Source organism: Marmota monax, unplaced genomic scaffold (assembly GCF_021218885.2).
Source record: "Marmota monax isolate L192 unplaced genomic scaffold, Marmota_monax_Labrador192_F-V1.1 WCK01_AAM20220418_F8-fsc00031, whole genome shotgun sequence".
NCBI lineage: Eukaryota > Metazoa > Chordata > Mammalia > Rodentia > Sciuridae > Marmota > Marmota monax.
Window position 1 is genome coordinate 3,148,451 of NW_026695197.1, and position 19,392 is coordinate 3,167,842.

General features: G+C 40.2%; 1 protein-coding gene across 1 annotated transcript in view; it reads left to right on the plus strand.

Annotated features, from left to right (window-relative positions):
• The first annotated feature begins 460 nt into the window (after nucleotides 1-460).
• Dsg2 (desmoglein 2) overlaps nucleotides 461-19,392 on the plus strand; it is a 47,220-nt gene continuing 28,288 nt past the window's right edge. Inside the window, exons 1-2 of the mRNA XM_046428319.2 lie at nucleotides 461-770; nucleotides 15,662-15,697. Of these exons, the coding sequence (XP_046284275.1) occupies nucleotides 726-770; nucleotides 15,662-15,697 (81 nt within the window). The 5' untranslated portion in view covers nucleotides 461-725. The remainder of the gene's footprint in view (nucleotides 771-15,661; nucleotides 15,698-19,392) is intronic.

Below are 19,392 nucleotides of genomic sequence, written 5' to 3' on the forward strand. Positions count from 1 at the left end.
ATAAGTCGCAAACCTTTTGGAAGCAATGAAGGGGCCACAGGAAAGGAGAAGGAAAATGCCACCTGGAATTCTGCCCCGGAGAGCGGGCCCCACACACCGTGGCTGTGGCTGCCTTAAGGACGCATGCAGGTCCCCCGCGTCACCAGTCTCTTCGCGCCCTCTGCGATCTGAGCCCAAAGCACTTTCACCAAGCGCCGGACCTTTCCGTAGTAGTGGGGACCAGGCCTCGCTGCGGCTGGTTGCGATCATGGCACCCCAACAGGTCTCCCTTCCACTGAGCCAGTTTTGCCCTTGGGCAGGGGCCCGCAAGTGACCGGAAAGCTCTCACTTCAGGCCATTCCCGAAGAGGAGGGGATCAGGAAAGGGAACACTGGGGCGGGGCTTGCCACCCAAAGTCCCCTGCCCGGGGACGTCACGGTCCCAGGTGCGTGTGAGACCGGGGCGGGAGTCTGCCCTGCGCCTCCCTCCTCGGCGCACACCCCACCTCCGTGCGGTCGCTCCGCGCGGGCCCCCGGGCTCCATTTTCTCGGGACGGGTACACTTGGAACCGCGCCTCGGGGCAGGATAGGGAGGCCCCGGCGGCAGGAGAGGCAGAGGAGGCCTCGGGGCGTGGAGGAAACACCGGGATTTGGGAGGAGTCGGAGCTGCGGTCGCTGGGCGCCGGGGAGAGGGCGGTGTGGAGCGGCGAGAGGCCAGAGGCCAAGGCGCGGCGGAGCTAAGTAGCGATGGCGAGGAGCCCCGGGCGCCCGTGCGTGCTGCTGCTTCTCCTGGTAAGTGCAGTGACCTGAGACGCCGAGCCCGGCAGTCGGGAAGTGCACTGGCGGGCGCCAGCCTCGCGCCCCGATCTGCCGGCTTCCGCCTGGGAAGGACCCGCCTGCCCGGCGCTGCTGCTTGTCCCCGAAGGTGGGGACGGGTTGGCTAGGTGGCTTCGGCCGGAGCCCACCTGAGCTGCGGGAAAGAGCTCGGGTGGCTGCAACCTGTCCAACTTCCCTGCGCTCAGGCCCTGGTGTCCTTTCCTAACTGATGTGTGGGTGCAGTGGGCGCTGGGGCGGGGAGCACCTTGACCGGGGATGGGGGCTTTGTTAGGAGGCTTTTTCCGACCGGAATCCTGGAGGCGGTAGGGAGTCACCTCCGCGCCTTCTTCCAAGTTCCTTAAAGTTCTCGGTTCTTGGGCTCTGTAACCTGTGATACACGTCAGTGAACTGGAAAAACCAGGAAAACACCTACATTGTTAGAGTGCAGAACAAGAGCTAAAACTAGTCACTTTTTAAAATGTCTTTTACAGTGCTGAAATTTTTTGTTAAGTCTGCATTGCTGTTAAGAAAATCACTCACATAAAGAAAATTTTAGCTTTAATTTTGACTTTGTGTTCAGAGTCAGTGTTTTAAAACGATTTCCTAATGCTGAAAAAAAATAAACGTAATATTTGGGGGCTTTTTTTTTTCATTTAAAAGAAGAAAATCAAAGTGTAGAACCACCAGCATCAAATGGGTTTTTCAGATGTTACTTTGTTTGGTTTAACTCCGGGGCGTTTAACCACTGAGCTACATCCCCCGCCCTTTTTACTTTCTGAGACTAGGTCTAAGTTGCTCAAGACATCCAAAAAGTTGCTAAGATTGGCTTTGAACTCGCTATTCTCCTGCCTCAGCCTCAGTGGCTGCCTCAAGAGACAGTGTTCAGATCCAAAGCTAGATTTCTTCCATTTGGTTTCTAAGATCAAATGAGATGTAAAACTCAGTTTTCTGTTTGTTAAAGGATTGAACTCTTAACTAAGAAAAGTGCCTGGCTTAAAGTGGGTTTTGATAAAGTGACAGGTACAGTGCTAATAAAGGTGTGGCTTCATCTTCCAGAGATTATATACAAATATAAAATATAAATATATTATATATATATATATATATATATATATATATATATATATATATTTCAGAGATATTAGATACAAAATCATACAAAGTTTTCTTATATAATGATTAAAACTAAAAATGCAAGTACATTCACTCAATTAAAAGTTCTAAATCTCAAAAGGTAAGTTTCCATCCTGGAGTTGTGGAGGGAGAGGGAGAAAAAATATATGTGTGTGTGTATCTTTATATATCTAGGTAAATGGACTTTTAAGGCAAAAGAGAAAAAAAAAAAAAGCATGACTAACTCCAATCCAGATATTTCAATGAACTTTCACTTGAGACAGCATGATAATTAGGAACTCCAGACTTTTGGCAGACAAGTTCATTTTCATGCTCTATTTCATTTCGTCTTGTGCATGTTGCTGAGGTAATTTTCAATTCAAGTTCATTTTTTTTTAAATGAAAATTTTCTGTCATAGTATTGTGCTTTGTTTTTGACTTCCAACACGACCTAATCCTCTGATTTAGATGTTTTCTAGCTAAGGAGAATACTAACAAAGCACCTAACACACCTCAAAAGTTAAATATTAAATTCTCTCCATCTAAGAAAAGAAATTACTTTCAGTCTTCAAATGGCATATCAAGCAAGCCAATTTGTACACTCAGAGAAAAGAGTAAATTGTTTAGGCAAACTTTTCATTTTAGCAATTTTATATTTTTACCTCATTGGGCAATAATAGACTCTTCCTTCAAGAGTGACTATAGCCAACTAGACAAGAGCAGAATCCTGTTCATTATAGAAAGTACTATTTGTGATATAACTTTATATATGTGTGTATATATATGTGTGTGTGTGTATATATATATATATATAGAGAGAGAGAGAGAGAGAGAAGATGGACAGAATATTTTTATTTTATTTATTTTTTTAAGTGGTGCTAAGGATCAAACCCAGTGCCTCAGACATGCTAGTAAAGCGCTTTACCACTAAGCCACAACCTCATCCTCTATCTATCTATCTATCTATCTACACACACACACACACACACACACACACACACACTTTAGTCAAAGAATAATGGATAAATCCAATGTGTTTGAAGTTGAAAGTATAGTGTTTGGGACAAAAAAAGAAAACAATACTTTCTCTATAGGAAGGAATATAAATTACAGTCTGTTGGGTCAGAGTTCAGTTATAGATAACAGAATTTAACAAGCTAAAGAAGAGAGTTATCACAGGATATTAATTTGACTAGGTAATTCTAGGAAGGATTGAAGAAATTTTTCCAGTTTTAGCTGTCTCCCTCTCCCTCCACAACTCCAGGATGGAAACTTACATTTTGAGATTTAGAACTTTTAAATATAACTTCAAAGCCACAAAGCAGAACTCAGCCACTTAGGAGCTTCCTCTCCTGTGATCAGGAACCAAAAGCCACACGGCTGCTTTTATAGTCTAGAAACCACTCTGACCAGGATGCTACTTGATTTTTTCTTTGTTTATTAATAGTTTTGGGTTTTTTGGTTTGGTTTGGTTTGGTACTGTGGATTGAACCCAGAGATGCTTAACCACTTTTTATTTTTTATTTTATTTTATTTCATTATATTTAGAGACAGGGTCTGTTTAAGTTGCATAGGGCCTCGATAATTGCTAAGGCTGACCTTGAACTTGTGGTCCTCCTGCCTCAGCCTCCTGAATCAGGAAAATGGCAATTCTTAACAGAAGTTTTCTTTAATAACAAATTTAAGGAAAAGTATTTTGTGATCCAAATGAGCATTTATTGGTCCAAATTTTCCCTGATTATTAGAAATCTCTGATGAGCTAAATTAAATCTCTAAGGCTGAGATCCAGAAATATGTATTGATAAAATTCTCAGTTGATCTAATTACTTGTCTAAATTTTGCAAAATAGTTGATTTGTGAATATAGCATACACAAGGATTGGTATTTTTTAAAATGACAAATTATAATAAAAATTAGAAACCTTAATTGAAATCATAAATGAGGTTTAGATCTACTTGAGTATTTTTTTGATCAGAGCTTTTTCTTTCTTTCAAATTTCAACAGCTTTGAGGGCACTTTTCAAATATTTAGTCCATAGATGATGAAAGATTATCTTGTCAGTTTGGTTTGTATACATCATACGACACCAAACTTGATTTCAAATTGTGAACATTGAGCACCTATTTGATGCAAAACTTGGTGAAGAGGGTGGAGAAATTTGGAGCTCCAGGATTTATATCACAGTGTAGGAGTAAGGTGAGGAATGCCCACCAGAAAAGAAATCACTGTAGATGGCTGGTATTAAGAGAATCCCTTCTTGGTTTTAGGCAATGTGCTAGACACAAGAGGGGTGTTATGAAAAGGCCAGACACGCCCTGCCCTCGAGAGATTTATAGTCTTGCAAAGGATACAATAAGGAAATGGCTAGCTTCCCAATGGGTAATGAGTGACAAGAAGAGTCCTGATAAAGAAACACACAGTACCATGGAGCCTACCATCCAACCCAATGCTGGGCATCCCATCCAAGATCTGAGGATAATTATGAATTAGTGAAATGATACGGAGAAAAAGAGAAGATGTGGTATGTTGAGAGAAGAACAAAGGCAAAGGCCTACAGACAAGAGTGTATGGTCCTCTGGAGGAGCTAGGAAAGCCTGTCACTGCTTTAACATACAATATGAAGCAGATGAATTCATATGAGATGAGACTTTGGCCTTCAAGCCCACAGAAGAAGCCAGAAAACACTTGCCAAGTGAGTGTTTGTAGGGAGGTGTTCCAATTGTTCAGAAAATGAAAAGGTGTTTTGTGTTTTGTTTTTGGTTGAGATAAAGGGGAAAAAGAACAAAGGGTAAGCTGGAGGTGTGGCTGAGAGCTGGAGTGCATGCTTAGCAGACAGAAGGCCCTGGCTTTGGTCCCCAACACAACCAAGGAAGGAAGAAAAGAAAGAGAATTTGACTAAATGAGTACAGTTTAGCCAAGTGAAAACCAATGAGGTAAGGAGGCATTCAGGCCTTGGTCTGCTGTCATCAGACAAGCAGAGAAGCCAGAAATCACCCAGCAGAGTGGAGGGAGATACAGCCTGTCAGGAGTGGAGGGCTGTGAAACAGCAAAAGGATTAAGAAGACATTTGGTTGTCAGTGCCTGAGGATGCTCTAGTCCTCTGTTCCCAAAGTTTAGGGGTACCAAACCTACAATCTGCAGAGCCTTCAAGAAGCATTGGCCACTTGTGAATACTTTTCCTCTCTAAAATGCTAGTAACACCCACATTGAAAACAGTGATAAGCAAATATAAATAGTAAGGGTTCTAATTTGGGATTCATCTTACTTTCTCTAGGTTCCCTTTTTTTTGGGGGGGGGGTGCGGGGACCAGGGATTGAATCCAGGGGCACTTAGCCACTGAGTCACATCTCCAGCCCTTTTTTTATATTTAGAGACAGGGTCTCTCTGAGTTGCTTAGGGCCTTGCTAAGTTGCTGAGGCTGGCTTTGAACTCACCATCCTGTTGCCTCAGCCTCCCAAGCCACTGGGATTACAGGCAAGCGTCACTGTGCTGGGCACTAGGTTCCCTTTTTAAAATGGATATACTTTTGTGGTTGATTAAGCCTTTATATGTTCATTCACTCCAGAAAAAGTATTGAGCATCTATTCTGGGACAAACAGTATGTGAATTATTCTCATCAAACAGTTGCTGCCTGACTGGGGACTGAAAGGGTAAACGTGAATGTAGATGAGAGATGAGACAGTTCAGATTTTCTCACTTCTAAAACACTTCCCTCCTACTGCTCTTTCAAGTCCCCTGCAATGTAAACTTAAAAGAAATAATAATAATAATTAGGGGCTGGGATTGTGGCTCAGAGGTAGAGCACTCACTTGCCTAGCATGCGTGAGGCACTGGGTTCGATCCTTAGCACCACATAAATATAAAATAAAGACATTTATTTTAAAAAAAATATTTTTAAAAAACAATTATATCATTTTTGTACCCATTGTTTTATCTTAATGATCTATTCTTCAAAAACCCAAAAGTCCTCATTAAGACATTAGACAAGGGACCTAGCCCAAACACTGCTAATCATCTCTTCTTGGCTTTGAACTCACCATCCCTGCCAATGCCTCCTTCCTTTGCTTCCTCAATTTTGGGGGTTTCTTTCATCCCTAGGAACCCAATAGCAGTTCTCACCCTGTTTTTTCTGGGCAAGCACAGTGGAGAGATGTGCAGTAGAGGGACAGAGGAGATATACCACTGGAAGGTGGGAGGCCTGAAAGACATTGGTGGCAACCTCGGGAATGAGAGGGTACTGCCTGCAGGTCATGTGCATTCACATGGGTGAATGTCCGACAAACTCCTCAGTAGCCTGCTGTGCATCACTGAGCCTCTCTGCCAGCCAACTGGTGTCTAGTGTCTCTTCCCTACCCAAAGGATTTCCCCGGCACCTAAGCTTATTGTTTCTGCAATCTATCCTCTGAAAATCGCATCCTTCTAACCACTCACTCTTAAAACTTTAGCTACCTCTGGCTCATTCCTCTATTATCCATGTGCAAGACATTGCCAAGTTTTCCCCCACGAAGACTCTGCCTCCACCCATCTAACTCATTGCCACTAACCTGGTGCTGGTCCTCATTACATACCCCCTGGGTTTTTGTGTTTTGGTTTTTGGTTCTGGGGAAGAAACCCTGGGGCCCTTGATCACTGAGACATATCCCCAGCCCTATTTTGTTGTTGTTGTTGGTTTTTATCCCCCCTCTTCACCCTGTGGGAGTTGATTTTAGTCTTTGAACCATCTTCTGCCTTTCATGCTGCACCATAGTTAATGTCGAAAAATCTTTCAGAGGTGCTTGTGACAAATTCCCTATTCAGAATCTGGCAATGATTCACCACCACCACCCCCTCCTATAAGATGAGCGACAATCCTTAGCACAACTTGTCCTTCTGTTCTGCGTGCCACTGTTGTATCGTCTAGGTGCCTAACTGCTCTCTTGTTCTTTGTCCTTGCATCTCCATGTTCCAGTGCATGCTGCCTCTGATCTGTGCGTTTTCTTTCCTTCATCTGCACAGGCAGATTCAAGGCCAAGTTCATTGCCACCTTCTCCCTACCAGCAGAAAGTAATTTCTGCCTTGTCTGAGCTCCCCAGAACTATTTTTGTAGCTGTTGTCAACACAGTTAAGGTTTTCCACCTCTGTGTAGAGGTGTGGCCTCTTACCCATTTGCTTTCTGAAGTTCAGTTACCTGCAGTCGGCTGTGATCCAAAAATATTAAATGAAAAATTCCAAATATGAACAATTTCTAAGTGTTAAATAACTTTTATTATGGCATATTGTTGTGATTATTTTATCATTATCATTAATTGTTACTCTCTTGCTGTGCCTAATTTGTAAATAAAAACTTTATTGTCATTATGTATACTTAGGAAAAAAGCTTAGTACATATACAGTTCCATACTGTCCAATGTTTCAGGCATCCACTGGGAGTCTTGGGTATCCCTCTTGGTTAAGAGAGGACTTTCCTACTAAACTGTAAACTTCTTTAGAGCAGGATCTTTGTAACATTTATCTGTAAACTAACTATATGTCCTAGACACAGAGATAGTCTTTAAAAACATGAGCTAAAGTACCTTTCTATGTTTGAAAAACTGGGATAGTGATCTGAATTTCACTTGTTTGGAAGAAATACTTAATGCTCAGAGAGGTAGATTGGTAAATTTTTGACTTTCATACATTCAGCAATGACTAACTATGCTTCTACTATATGCCCAATAATCTATGTCTATATAAACTGCCAATCCTCTGCCACAATTAGGGAACTTACAGTGAGGGAAGAAGAGTGTAAGAAAGAAAACTTGACATTGCTTTGAGCATCCCCTGTGTGCCAGGCACTGGATTTAGTGAATGTTAACAGTGAGTGAAGTTGAATAGTTTGACACCAAATGCCTGTCTGTCAATACAGAGCTGTCACCTGACGTCCCATCATAGCAGTTTTATAGTTAATTGTCAATAAATTCGGGCCTTTTGGTACTAGAATATTAATTTCATTGCAAGCTCGAATCATTCTATGAAAGAAAAACAGAAGAAATGTAAATCCATATCTACCTAACTCTATAGATAGATAGAGTCCTGGAAAACTATTTGGGAATTACCCAGATGCTCTGAAGTCCTTGATTTTCCACTCTTCTATTTTGATAGTCTGCTCTTTTTAAGCCAATTGAAAATGCCTATTTTCCACTTTAGTCCTTGGAGTCTTGTTGGTTAATTTCTGGTGTTTCCTAGAGGTTGCCTTCTGACAGACCAGCGCCATCTAATGGTGATAAAGGGCAATCTGAAGTTTGGGAGTTTTTTAAACTTCTTAGTGGGGGGAAAAATTCTGTTTTTCTTCATTTTATTTTTTAGTATAATTTTCATGAACACATTGCAGCAAAATAAAATAAAAACAGCCCATGGTATCTGAGTATCAATTTATGTGAAATGTACTTTTCAGATTTACTTATATTTTGCCTGATTCTAAAAAGCGTTTGTGGCTGTTAAAGAAAATGTATACCAAAAAAAGGGAAATGTATTTCAAAAATGATAAATGCTTAGGATCCATAAAACGTGAATCAGAAGAAAAGATAAAAAGGGAAAAGACCGTTTAAAACAATGCTATAGCAGTTGATTAATGTTTCTTAAATAGAAGCTCTTCTTGTGATGGTAGTAGCTGCCAGTTCCTGAATTTTCTGGTTTAGAATATGTCTTTTCACACATCTCAGTGTTGAAGGGCTCATTTTCCAGTTTCTGTATTACCCAGGATCTCTTCTTCCTCAATTTCCCTTGCTAGTCTGATTTTACACACAGGATTTCCTGGAGAGACCAATAACATCAGTATTACCAGGAAACTTGTTAGAAATACACATTTCTGGACCCCACCCCAAACCTGCTGAGCCAGAAACCCTGGGGTGGGACCCAGCAGTCTGGGTGGTAACAAGGTGACCCAATGCCACTCAAATGTGAGAATCACTCCTAGCCTTTCCATTAGAAGAAAATCAGTAGAAAATATTAAATATCAAAAGATCTACTTTTGACTATTTGTTAGCAACTTCTGTCTTTTTTTAAAAGATGATGTAGAAGCCAAGGGAATCAACACTGAGTAATAATGTTGACTTTTCTGGGCCTTTAGTTGATCTGTCTACACCAAGGAAAATAGTAGGAGCTGTCCGTGATTACACAAAACTTTACTGGAAATAAAAATGCACAGCATGATCTGACAAGCCAGGTGTAGCACAGTCTTGCTAAAACCATGTTTAAAATTCTGAGTCAATAAAATGACAACAAAGAAAATGTCTTCCTCTTTGGAGTTAACCTCAGTATGACTCACCTAAAATCACATTTGTTACCTCAAGGTGAACATCTGAAGAACAGGGGAAAGATGATGATAAATTATATACTTTGCTAGTTAGATATAAAATATTTGCTATCCAAAGTTCAGATTCAGAGTTCATGAATTAAAAAGTAGAGCTCAAAGTTCTGCTTTTCTTGCTCTTTGAGATACGTTAAATTCACAACTCTGAAAAATATAATGATAGACTTAAATCGGCTGTTGAGTGAGACTGCTATAGGAATATATAAATGTCTGTGTCATTTATCGTTGTGCATTTAAGCTGGGATTTTCAAAACAAGTTGTGCTGTTTATTCATAAAATAAGAAATTTTATAAAGACTATTTTTTTTCCCACCCACCCACTCCCTTAAAAAAAATAAGAGGAGAAAAGTTCAGTAGCTGAAATTTGAATATAAAGCTGGTCCAACAGATTCATCAGAGTAATCATTGATCTACCCTGACTGCACTGGACCACTTGAATTTTGGGGATGTGTAAGTTGCTATGACTACAGAGATCCTGCCAAAACTTGCCAAAAACTTTGTGGCTACAGAGCTATGAAGGGCTAGATCTCTAGTCTATCAGTACAAACAGACAAATCAGGCTCTATGACCAGAGGACATAAACAAGTAGCATCCATTGCCTTTATCTCATTTTATTTTCTTTGTATTGCTTCAGCCAAAGTTGAAATCATTCTAAGAATGGAGGTAGGACTGAGGATGTAGCTCAGTGGTAGATTGCCTAGCAGGGGTGAGGCCCTGGGTCTAACCCATACTACTGCTCTGGAAGAAACAAAGAATGCACGGGTTGGGGGTGAGCCAAGGACCCCCAAGGTGGTATCTTATTTGACCTTCTCTACAGCAAAAGAGAGAAACAAAGAATTTTAAAACATTCTGCCTGAAGTCATAACTGGTTGAATGGAAATAAGCCATAATAATGCCTTAAAATCCAAAGAGAACTTTAACCTACTTTGTATCCCTCTACATCTCATCTGTACTAAATAGGATATGTATTCATCAGAGATATTAAAGTTTAAGGGGTCACCTTATCTTGGAATCATGGGACCACAGAAGGACGCTTTAAGATCGTCTGCTTTATACCAAGGACTTCAGAAAGAGAATCTGAGCCAGGATCAGCTGTCATCTAATGAGTCAGGAGTCCTTTTAGATTCTGCTTGTGAAACTCATCAAAGTGACTTCAGAACAGGACAACATTTCTAAAGTGCTGACCTGGAGAACAAAGAGCACATTGATTGATTGTGTTTTGCAGTGATATTTCACCTTCCTTCATGCCTCTGCCAAAAAAAAAAGTTTTTTCTGACCAGCTGCCAGAAAGACCAGTTTCTACAAGATGCACAGGATCCGGTGGTAAAAACTTTAAAGAGAGAGGGAGAAAGGAGAAGCCTTATAAAATGGGGAATCTTTTGAAAGCTTTTAATCTAAAAACATGTTTTTAGATACAGGCACTAAAAGCTTACTTTTCCTCTGTAGGTATATCCCATATGACATTTTTCTGTCACCAAGTTGTGAGAGAAAAAAGTCACAGAGTTCATGGTTGGGAGAAAAAATAACATTCCATCTCGTCCAGCCTCCCTTTCAATGCAGGCAACCCTTTTACAACATTGGAGTGGGACGATCACTCAGTCTTAGAGAGGGCTGGGCCAGGGCTGTGTGGCTAGAGACCTTGCCTAGCATGCACTGGGCTCCATCCCCCCTCAGCAAACAACAACTTACAGAAAGGAGATGTTAAAAAGTAGTGCCAGGGACTGGGTGGAGAACAGAAAGTAGAGAGCATCTGTGTGGCTGTTCACATTCCCTGCAATATGTGACCAGTTGGGAAATAAACAGCATCACGATGTCTAACTGTCAGACCCAGGTTACTGTGGTAGTTTCCAATCAGAGAAGCTTGATCAAGCTTTCTTAACCTCAGCACTTTGCAGCGCCATTTGGAGCATTGTTGGGGGGCAGGGCTGTCCTGTGCATTTGAGGTCATTGAGCAGCATCTCTGGTTTCAACCCACTGGTAGCACTTGTCTCCCCTCCACCCACTGTTTTGACAATGCACAATGTCTCAGACATAACCTCGTGTCCACAGTGGTGGGGGGAAGAAGAGGGACCAGCAGGGCATAATCACCCTCAGTTTTGAACTACTTGTTGAAATAAAAAAAAAAAACCAAAAACGTATCCTGTGAGATTCAGGATCCAAATGGTTTACTATATAAAGAAGTAGCTAAGTCATTATTTCCTCAGTCAGAAAACATAGTTTTAAAACTGACAAAACATTAGTGTAACTCTCATGGATTTTTTTTCGTACAAGTGTGGAGCAAATATTTGAGTTCTGAGTTCCTCATGCCTTATTAAGTGTGTGAAAATAGGCTACTGCAGTAGGAGTCACTAAAATGCAAATACAAGAACCATTTACCTAGACTCCAAGACACTCTCAATTTTCAGGTGCACATCCATTTTTAACTTTTTGGTGAAACATACATACAGAAAAGTGCACATAGGAAAACATGTGCTGTATCCTCAACGAACTGAAAACGTCCTGTCACCAGTAACCACATTGAAACAGATTGCCAGCACCCGTTGGCCTTCTGGTACTCCCTTCAGATTCTGCCCACCCCCATGGGTGGCCAGTGTCTTGATTTCCAATGGCATAAATTAGCCTTGTCTGCTTTACACTGGCTTCTTAGATATACACCCACTTGACAGAGATCTTCTTGCATCCCATTTCCTTAACGAAAACTCACTGACCTCTCCCCCATTTTTACCTCCAGCTGAAACCTGGTTCTAAGGGCCATACTCATTACTGATAGGCTATTTACACAGAGTGTAAAAACAGCTCTTGCCTCCCGTAACATTCCTCCCTTAATGCCATCCCTCTGTCCATCCTTACTGATGCCTCCCCATTTTTTCTCATCTCTGGAAGCTTCACTTACTCAATAGGAAGTCAAAATTCTAAGGGTCATCTTGACTCCCTTTCCCTCAGGCAATCCATCCACAGTTCTGTTGCATTTGCCTTCAAAGTATACATAGAAAGTCTCTACTTCCTACCAATCTTTACTGCATCCCCCAGGGTTCAAACTAGGGTTGTCTGTTGCCTGGACTACTGCAGGGACTATGGCATGGTCTCCATGCATTTGTTCTTGTCTCCTTATGGTTCATTCTCCATACAACAGCTGGAAAGAGCTTTTCCAAACTTGAGTTCTGTCATTCTAAGCTGAGAAGCCCTCTATGAATAAAATCCAAAGTCTTCTTCATGACCAGGATCTGACTTTTCCCTCTAACATCACCTTCACAGAGACACTCCCCTCCATCAAACCAACCGTGACCGCACCAAAGCCATTCCAACCACTGGGCCTGGTAATCCTTTTGCAGGACTTTCCCTGATGCTCCCTCATTGTATTCAGGTTTCACTAGGCGGAAGCAGTGCCTTCTGAGAGTCTGCCCACACTTCTAAATCACTCTACCATCCTGACCCTGTTTTGATTTTCTTTTTGGCTCTTACACAGCCCACTTTTGTCTGTATATAAGAATGTAAGAATCTAATGGAGTAAGAACATTCTTTTACTTAGCATATTTTAGAGGCTCAGAAAATTGAGGATATGAATAAGGCCAAATTTCAGAAATGTTAACATATAAGACTTAGAACTGAGGAAATGCCATCGTAAATTCTATTTACTGAGTCTCGGTCACTACAGTAGTTAAACTTGATATGATATTTCTTTAATTGCACAATAACCCTGCAAAATGGGTGTGTCCTTAGTTGCTTTCAAATGCAAATAAGAAAACCTAATCCAAAGTAGGCTAAACAAAAAGAATATCACATAAGAAGTTTAATATCATATAAAGAGAATTTAATATCACATAGAGATAGGGTGGCTCTCTAGGTTTGATCAACTCTAACTCAGTAATATCACTATTTCAATTTAGCTGATCTACCATTTTGTTAGCTTTCCCTTCGCGGTCACAGGATGACGATAACCATTCCACATGCCACTTCCTTGCTCAGCCATCTCCTGGGTGCTTAAAAAGGGAAACTGTGTGAATACTTCTCTTCCTATCTTCGAGGAGAGTCTTTTGCAGATCCCTCATTGACCCAATTCTCTTACACGTTTCTGCCTAAACCAACCACTGTCAGAGCAACCATGTTCTATCATGCACCAGTCATTACTCATGAACCAGGCAGGGTCTACCTGACACCTGAGCAAAATGGGGTTCTGCAACACTGAAGATAAGAAGAAATGGCAGTTAGCTAGACCACCAAAAACATCTGCCACCGTATGTATCCTGTATTCTCATGTTATTCTCAGCAACTCATCTGGCAAAAAATAAGATTAGAACCTAGGTGTGACTGTTTCCAAAGCCACGAATTTTCCATTAGATAATACCGCTTCTCAAAAATAATTAAAGCAGAATGTGTGATAGTAATAACAAAGGTAAGAAAATCTCTTACCTTTACTGATCTTCCCTAGAAAAGTGGCTGAGGAGGCTGGAAACCATGTTGTAATGTATATGCTACACCTGTGTCCGGGTCTTGGACTTTTAAATGTCATTCTCCAATTTCAGAAGCCAGGACTCCCTGGAAAAAAAAAATAGCTGATTCTTAGGCAGGAATGAAGAAAACACATGAGGAACCTGGAGCATCTAGTTCTGGAAAGTGAAGAAGCACTCAAACCCAAAAGATGGGGACTTGTCAGGGGCATGGAATCCAACCTGTGAGATATTTCAGTGGCCAAAGCTAGAACTATTTAAAGAACAGAATAAATAAAATAGTATTGACTTGTAACCCACAGAATAAAATAAATATATGAATCCAAACAGATATAAATGATTGAATAAATAGGAAGGGAAAAAAAAAGACAAATGCTTTTTACCAGAGAATTACCAATATGTGTAGATGGCCCCCATCTGAGAAGGAACTGACATGCAGATGGGAAAAGACAAACAAGACTGAGAAAACCCAAATCAAGGACACATTCCAATGAATTAACACATAAGTGAAAGGTGGGGACCTGAATGCAATAAATAGAGACAGTTATTTCAATTTGGAATGATGGTCAGGGAGGGGTGTGGGTCAGTAGATTACATGTTAGCGGAAATAAGAGAGGGATCTGCTTTAGAATAAGAAAGACCTAATTGTGCTTGGTTAGCCAGTGGGAAATGAAGATGAAAGGTCAGTGGAAGGACCAGTTTCATGATAAATGTGGTAGAGCAAGAGTTGAGAGCAAAGCACACAAATGCTGGTTAACCTTGGAAAGGAGCCAGGACACCTCTCCTTGGGGAAAGAGGGAAGGAGAAGCTGACTAAAGATACAGTGTCCATCAAATTAAATGTGGGACCATTGTGTAAAAGCAAGTGGGTACAGAAGTGTGGTCCAGGTGATCGGGTGGGGTTCTGAGGTTTGGAATGCTATGACAGGATACAATAAGAGCGAGACAAAGCCAAGGAGACTACATAATTTGTATTCTGGACACACTGTGGATGGACGGATGCTAACAGATGGTTGCCTGCACAATAAATATCAGCTTGTACTCTCCTGGGCAAACTGTAAACACCCTAGAAAGAGCCACCACCTTTATAGTTACTCTAATTCATGTGAGGATTCCTTTGGGTCACCACAGCCTTCTCTTAGCAGTGTTGCCCGGGACAGTATGAGAATAGTAGAGAGCCAGAAACTATGTGAGGCAAGAATGTCAAAGACTCAAGAAAATGAAGACTCCTGCCTATCATTCACATCTTTACAATTGCCGTCTGCTGGTCTGCATGATGGAAATGCTCTCCATCTGCCCCGTCCAAATGATAGCCATTAGCCTGTGTGGCTATTAAGCCACAGAACTGCAATTTTGAATAATTTCAGTTTAAATATAAATGGCCACATGCTGCTACCAGATTAGTGCTCATTTCGATGAAGCCAGGAGACAATGACGCCTGCAGGCAATTAACCCAGATTAAAAAGAAATGACAGCAAAATTCAGAAGCAGGATAGGAGTTTATGGGGCAGTTTGGAAAGAAACAACTGTATTTAGAATAGTACAATGCTGTGATGATGAAATCCAAATTGTAATATTACTTGCGAAGAATTAAAGAAAGGAGTTGGTGGAGTGTTGAAAAATGGAGAAGTCAACCCGGCCAGGGGTGTGTATGTGCCCTAGGGGGTCCTTGGGAGGCTCACCTCATCCTGAAGGGCTTGAGGAAAAGTAAGTGGATCCCAGAGAACATGAAAACCAGGGTGAGAAGAAAAGAAACAAGGTATGGCTAAAATTTCACAAGGCCGATTATTTTGTTTGTTTTTGAAGATTCCAGGCATTTTCTGGAATGGGCAGTGTGGCTCAAGGAGAAGGCAGATTCCTCCTTCTGGCCCTCGTCATTGAGGAAGGGCAAAGGGAAGATTCAATGTCATTTCATTTTGACTAAGGATGGCAATGGTGGTTAAACTTCTGTTTTCATGTCTATAATTTTATTTTACAGATCTGCTTTAACTTTGGAAATGGACTTCACTTTGAGGTAAGGAACCAAGGGGTTATTTCTATCTCTGGGACTCAGAGGCTTTACTTCATAGCGGACAGTTTGACTGTGTTGTACTAGATTAAAACCCATGTTGCCTTACACATGCCTGTTCTCAAACAAATAAGTGTCAATCAGTGCTGGGGAATATAGATCGTTTTATAGGGAAGGACCTTTATCCACGTGTGCATACATGCACAACTGTGTTCTCAGAAAAGATATACTTTATGCTGTTAACAATGGATATTCTGTGAAAAATGAGTGAAAAGATAGAAGGAAATTTGATATTTTTTGCATCATAAGTTTTTTTAAAAATTTTTATTTATTCTTATTAGTTATGTATGAGAGCAGAATGCATTTCAGTTCATATTACACAAATAGAGCACAATTTTTCATGTCTCTGGTTGAACACAAAGCAGAGTCACACCATTCGTGTCTTCATATATGTATTTAGGGTAATGATGTCCATCTCATTCCACCATCTTTCCTACCCCTGTGCCACCCTCCTTTCCCTTCCCTTCCCTTTGTCCTGTCTAAAGTTCCTCTATTCCTCCCATGCCCCCCCATCCCCATTATGAATCAGCATCCTATATCTGAGAAGACATTTAGCATTTGCTTTTTTGGGGATTAGCTAACTTCAATTAACATTGTGTTCTCCAGCTCCATCCATTTACCTGCAAATGCCATGATTTTAATCTCTTTTAATGCTGAGTAATATTTCATTGTGTATGTATACCACATTTTCTTCATCCATTCATCTACTGAAGGGTGTTTAGGTTGGATCCACAATTTAGCTATTGTGAATTGTGCTGCTATAAACATTGATGTGTCTGTGTCCCTGTGTCCCTGTTTTTAAGTCCTTTGGGTATAAACCAAGGAGTGGGATACCTGGGTCAAATGGTGGTTCTATTCCCAGTTTCCCAAGGAATCTCCATACTGCTTTCCATATTGGCTGCACCAATTTGCAGTCCCGTCAGCAATGTAAGAGTATGCACTTTTCCTCAATCCTCACCAATACTTATTGTTGTTTATATTCTGAATAGCTGCCATTCTGACTGGAGTGAGATGAGATCTTAGAGTAGTTTTGATTTATATTTCTCTAATTGCTAGAGATGTTGAGCATTTTTTCATATATTTGTTGACTGACTGTATATCATATTCTGAGAAGTGTCTGTTCCTTGGCCCATTTATTGATTGGATTATTTGTTTGTTTTTTTGGTGTTAAGATTTTTGAGTGCTTTGTATATCCTAGAGATTAGTGCTCTATCTGATGTGCGTGTGGTAAAAATTTGCTCCCATTCTGTAGGCTCTCTATTCACTTCACTGATTGTTTCTTTTGCTGAGAAGCTTTTGAGTTAGAATCCATCCCATTTCTTGATTCTTGTGCTATAGGAGTCTTATTAAGGAAGTCAGGGCTTCATCCGACATAATGGAGATTTGGGCCTACTTTATCTTCTGTTAGGTTCAGGGTGTCTGATTTAATTCCTATATCCTTGATCCACTTTGAGTTGAGTTTTGTGAAGGGTGTGAGATAGAGGTTTAATTTCATTTTGTTGCATATGGATTTCCAGTTTTCCCAGCACCATTTGTTGAAGAGGCTATCCTTTCTCCAAAGTATGTTTTAGGCACCTGTGTTTAATATAAGATAACTGTAATTATGTGGGGTTTGTCTCTGTGTCCTCTATTCTGTACCATTGGTCTACAAGTCTATTTTGGTGCCAATACCATGCTGATTTTTGTTACTATTGCTCTATAGTATAGTTTAAGGTCTGGTATAGTGATGCCACCTGCTTCACTCTTCTTGCTAAGGATTGCTTTAGCTATTCTGGGTCTCTTATTTTTCCAGATGAATTTCATAACTGCTTTTTCTATTTCTATGAGGAATGTCATTGGGATTTTGATTGGAATTGCATTAAATCTGTGTAATGCTTTTGGTAATATGGTCATTGCAACAATATTAACTCTGCCTATTCAACAGCAAGGTAGATATTTCCATCTTCTAAGGTCTTTTTAAATTTCTTTCTTTAGCGTTCTATAGTTTTCATTCTAGAGTCTTTCACTTCTTTCATTAAGTTGATTCCCCAATTTTTTTTTGAGGCTATTATAAATGGGGTAGTTTTCCTTGTTTCCCTTTCTGAGGTTTTATCACTGATATACAGAAATCCTTTTGATTTGTGGGTTTTGATTTTATATCCTGCTACCTTGCCAAATTCATTCACTAGTTCTAGAAGTTTTCTGTTGAAATATTTTGGGTCTTCTAGGTATAGAATCATATCGTTGGCAAATAGTGCTAATTTGAGTTCTTCTTTTCCTATCTGTATCCCTTTAATTTCTTTTTGTCTTTCTAATTCCTCTGGCTAGAGTTTCAAGAACTATGTTAAATAGAAATGGTGAAAGAGGACATCCCTGTCTTGTTCCAGTTTTTAGAGGGAATGCTTTCTGGTTTTCTCCATTTAGAATGATGCTGGCCTGGGGCTTAGCATAGATAGCATTTACAATGTTGAGATAAGTACCTATTATCCCTAGTTTTCTAGTGTTTTGGACATGAAGGGGTACTGTATTTTATTGAATGCTTTTTCTGCATCTATTGAGATGATCATATGATTCTTATCATTAAGTCTATTGATGTGATGAATTACATTTATTGATTTCCATATGTTGAACCAACCTTGCATCCCTGTCATGAACTTGATCATACTTGATTGTGGTGCACTATCTTTTTGATATGTTTTTGTATTCAACTTGCCAGAATTTTGTTGAGAATTTTTGACAGACCAATATCTCTAATGAACATAGATGCATCAAAAGTTTTAACATAATTTATAATTCTTTATATATAATTTATATTTGTTTAAATTAAGAAAAAGGTTTTCAAATGAAAGCAAATAAAAATCAATGATAACCAGTGTATTTTGAAACAAAAAAAAATACATGTTTAGGTACAGCAACAAACTTAGTAAATGGTAAAATAATCCTAGTGTAATAATCATTTCTGATCTTAAGATAGTAGGTCTTCTGTATTAAACTTTTCCTTCATAAAATACATACTTACCTATAAAACCCTAGTGAAAATTTATATAATAGTTTTCTACCTAAAGTTATAAAAACAAGAGACAGGAGATGTATTCCTTTACACATTCCTGATAACAAATTCATTAACTGGCAGTTGTACCAGTTTTGTTCACATATATATCAACAGTTTACAAACATTTTGTCTTAAAGCATGATAGTAATTTATTTTTAATTCATAAGCCATCAAGGAAAAGTGAAATTTCATTTTTAGCTAATAAGAAAAAACTTTTTGGACATGGTCTGTTATTCTCACTTGTCAATTTGTAAGGTGAGGCCATTAATTTATTCTTCAGGCCTTTTGAATTGGATACTCTGGGATATCTTCTTCCCTCCTCCTCCTCCTCCTCCTCCTCCTCCCCCCTCCTCCTCCTCCTCCCCTCCTCCTCCCCCCCCTCCTCCCCCCTCCTCCTCCTCCTCCTCCTCCTCCTCCTTCTCCTTCTCCTCCTCCTCCTCCTCCTCCTCCTCCTCCTCCTCCTCCTCACAACTCTCTGCTTTATAGGCTTGGAGATAATCTCTTGACCACCTATAGAGATTATTAGAATATGTACATTCCTCTTTAAAAAATGAAGCTTGGTAAGAAATGTAAAACATACCTTAAAATTTGCACTACTTTTAAGCTTTAG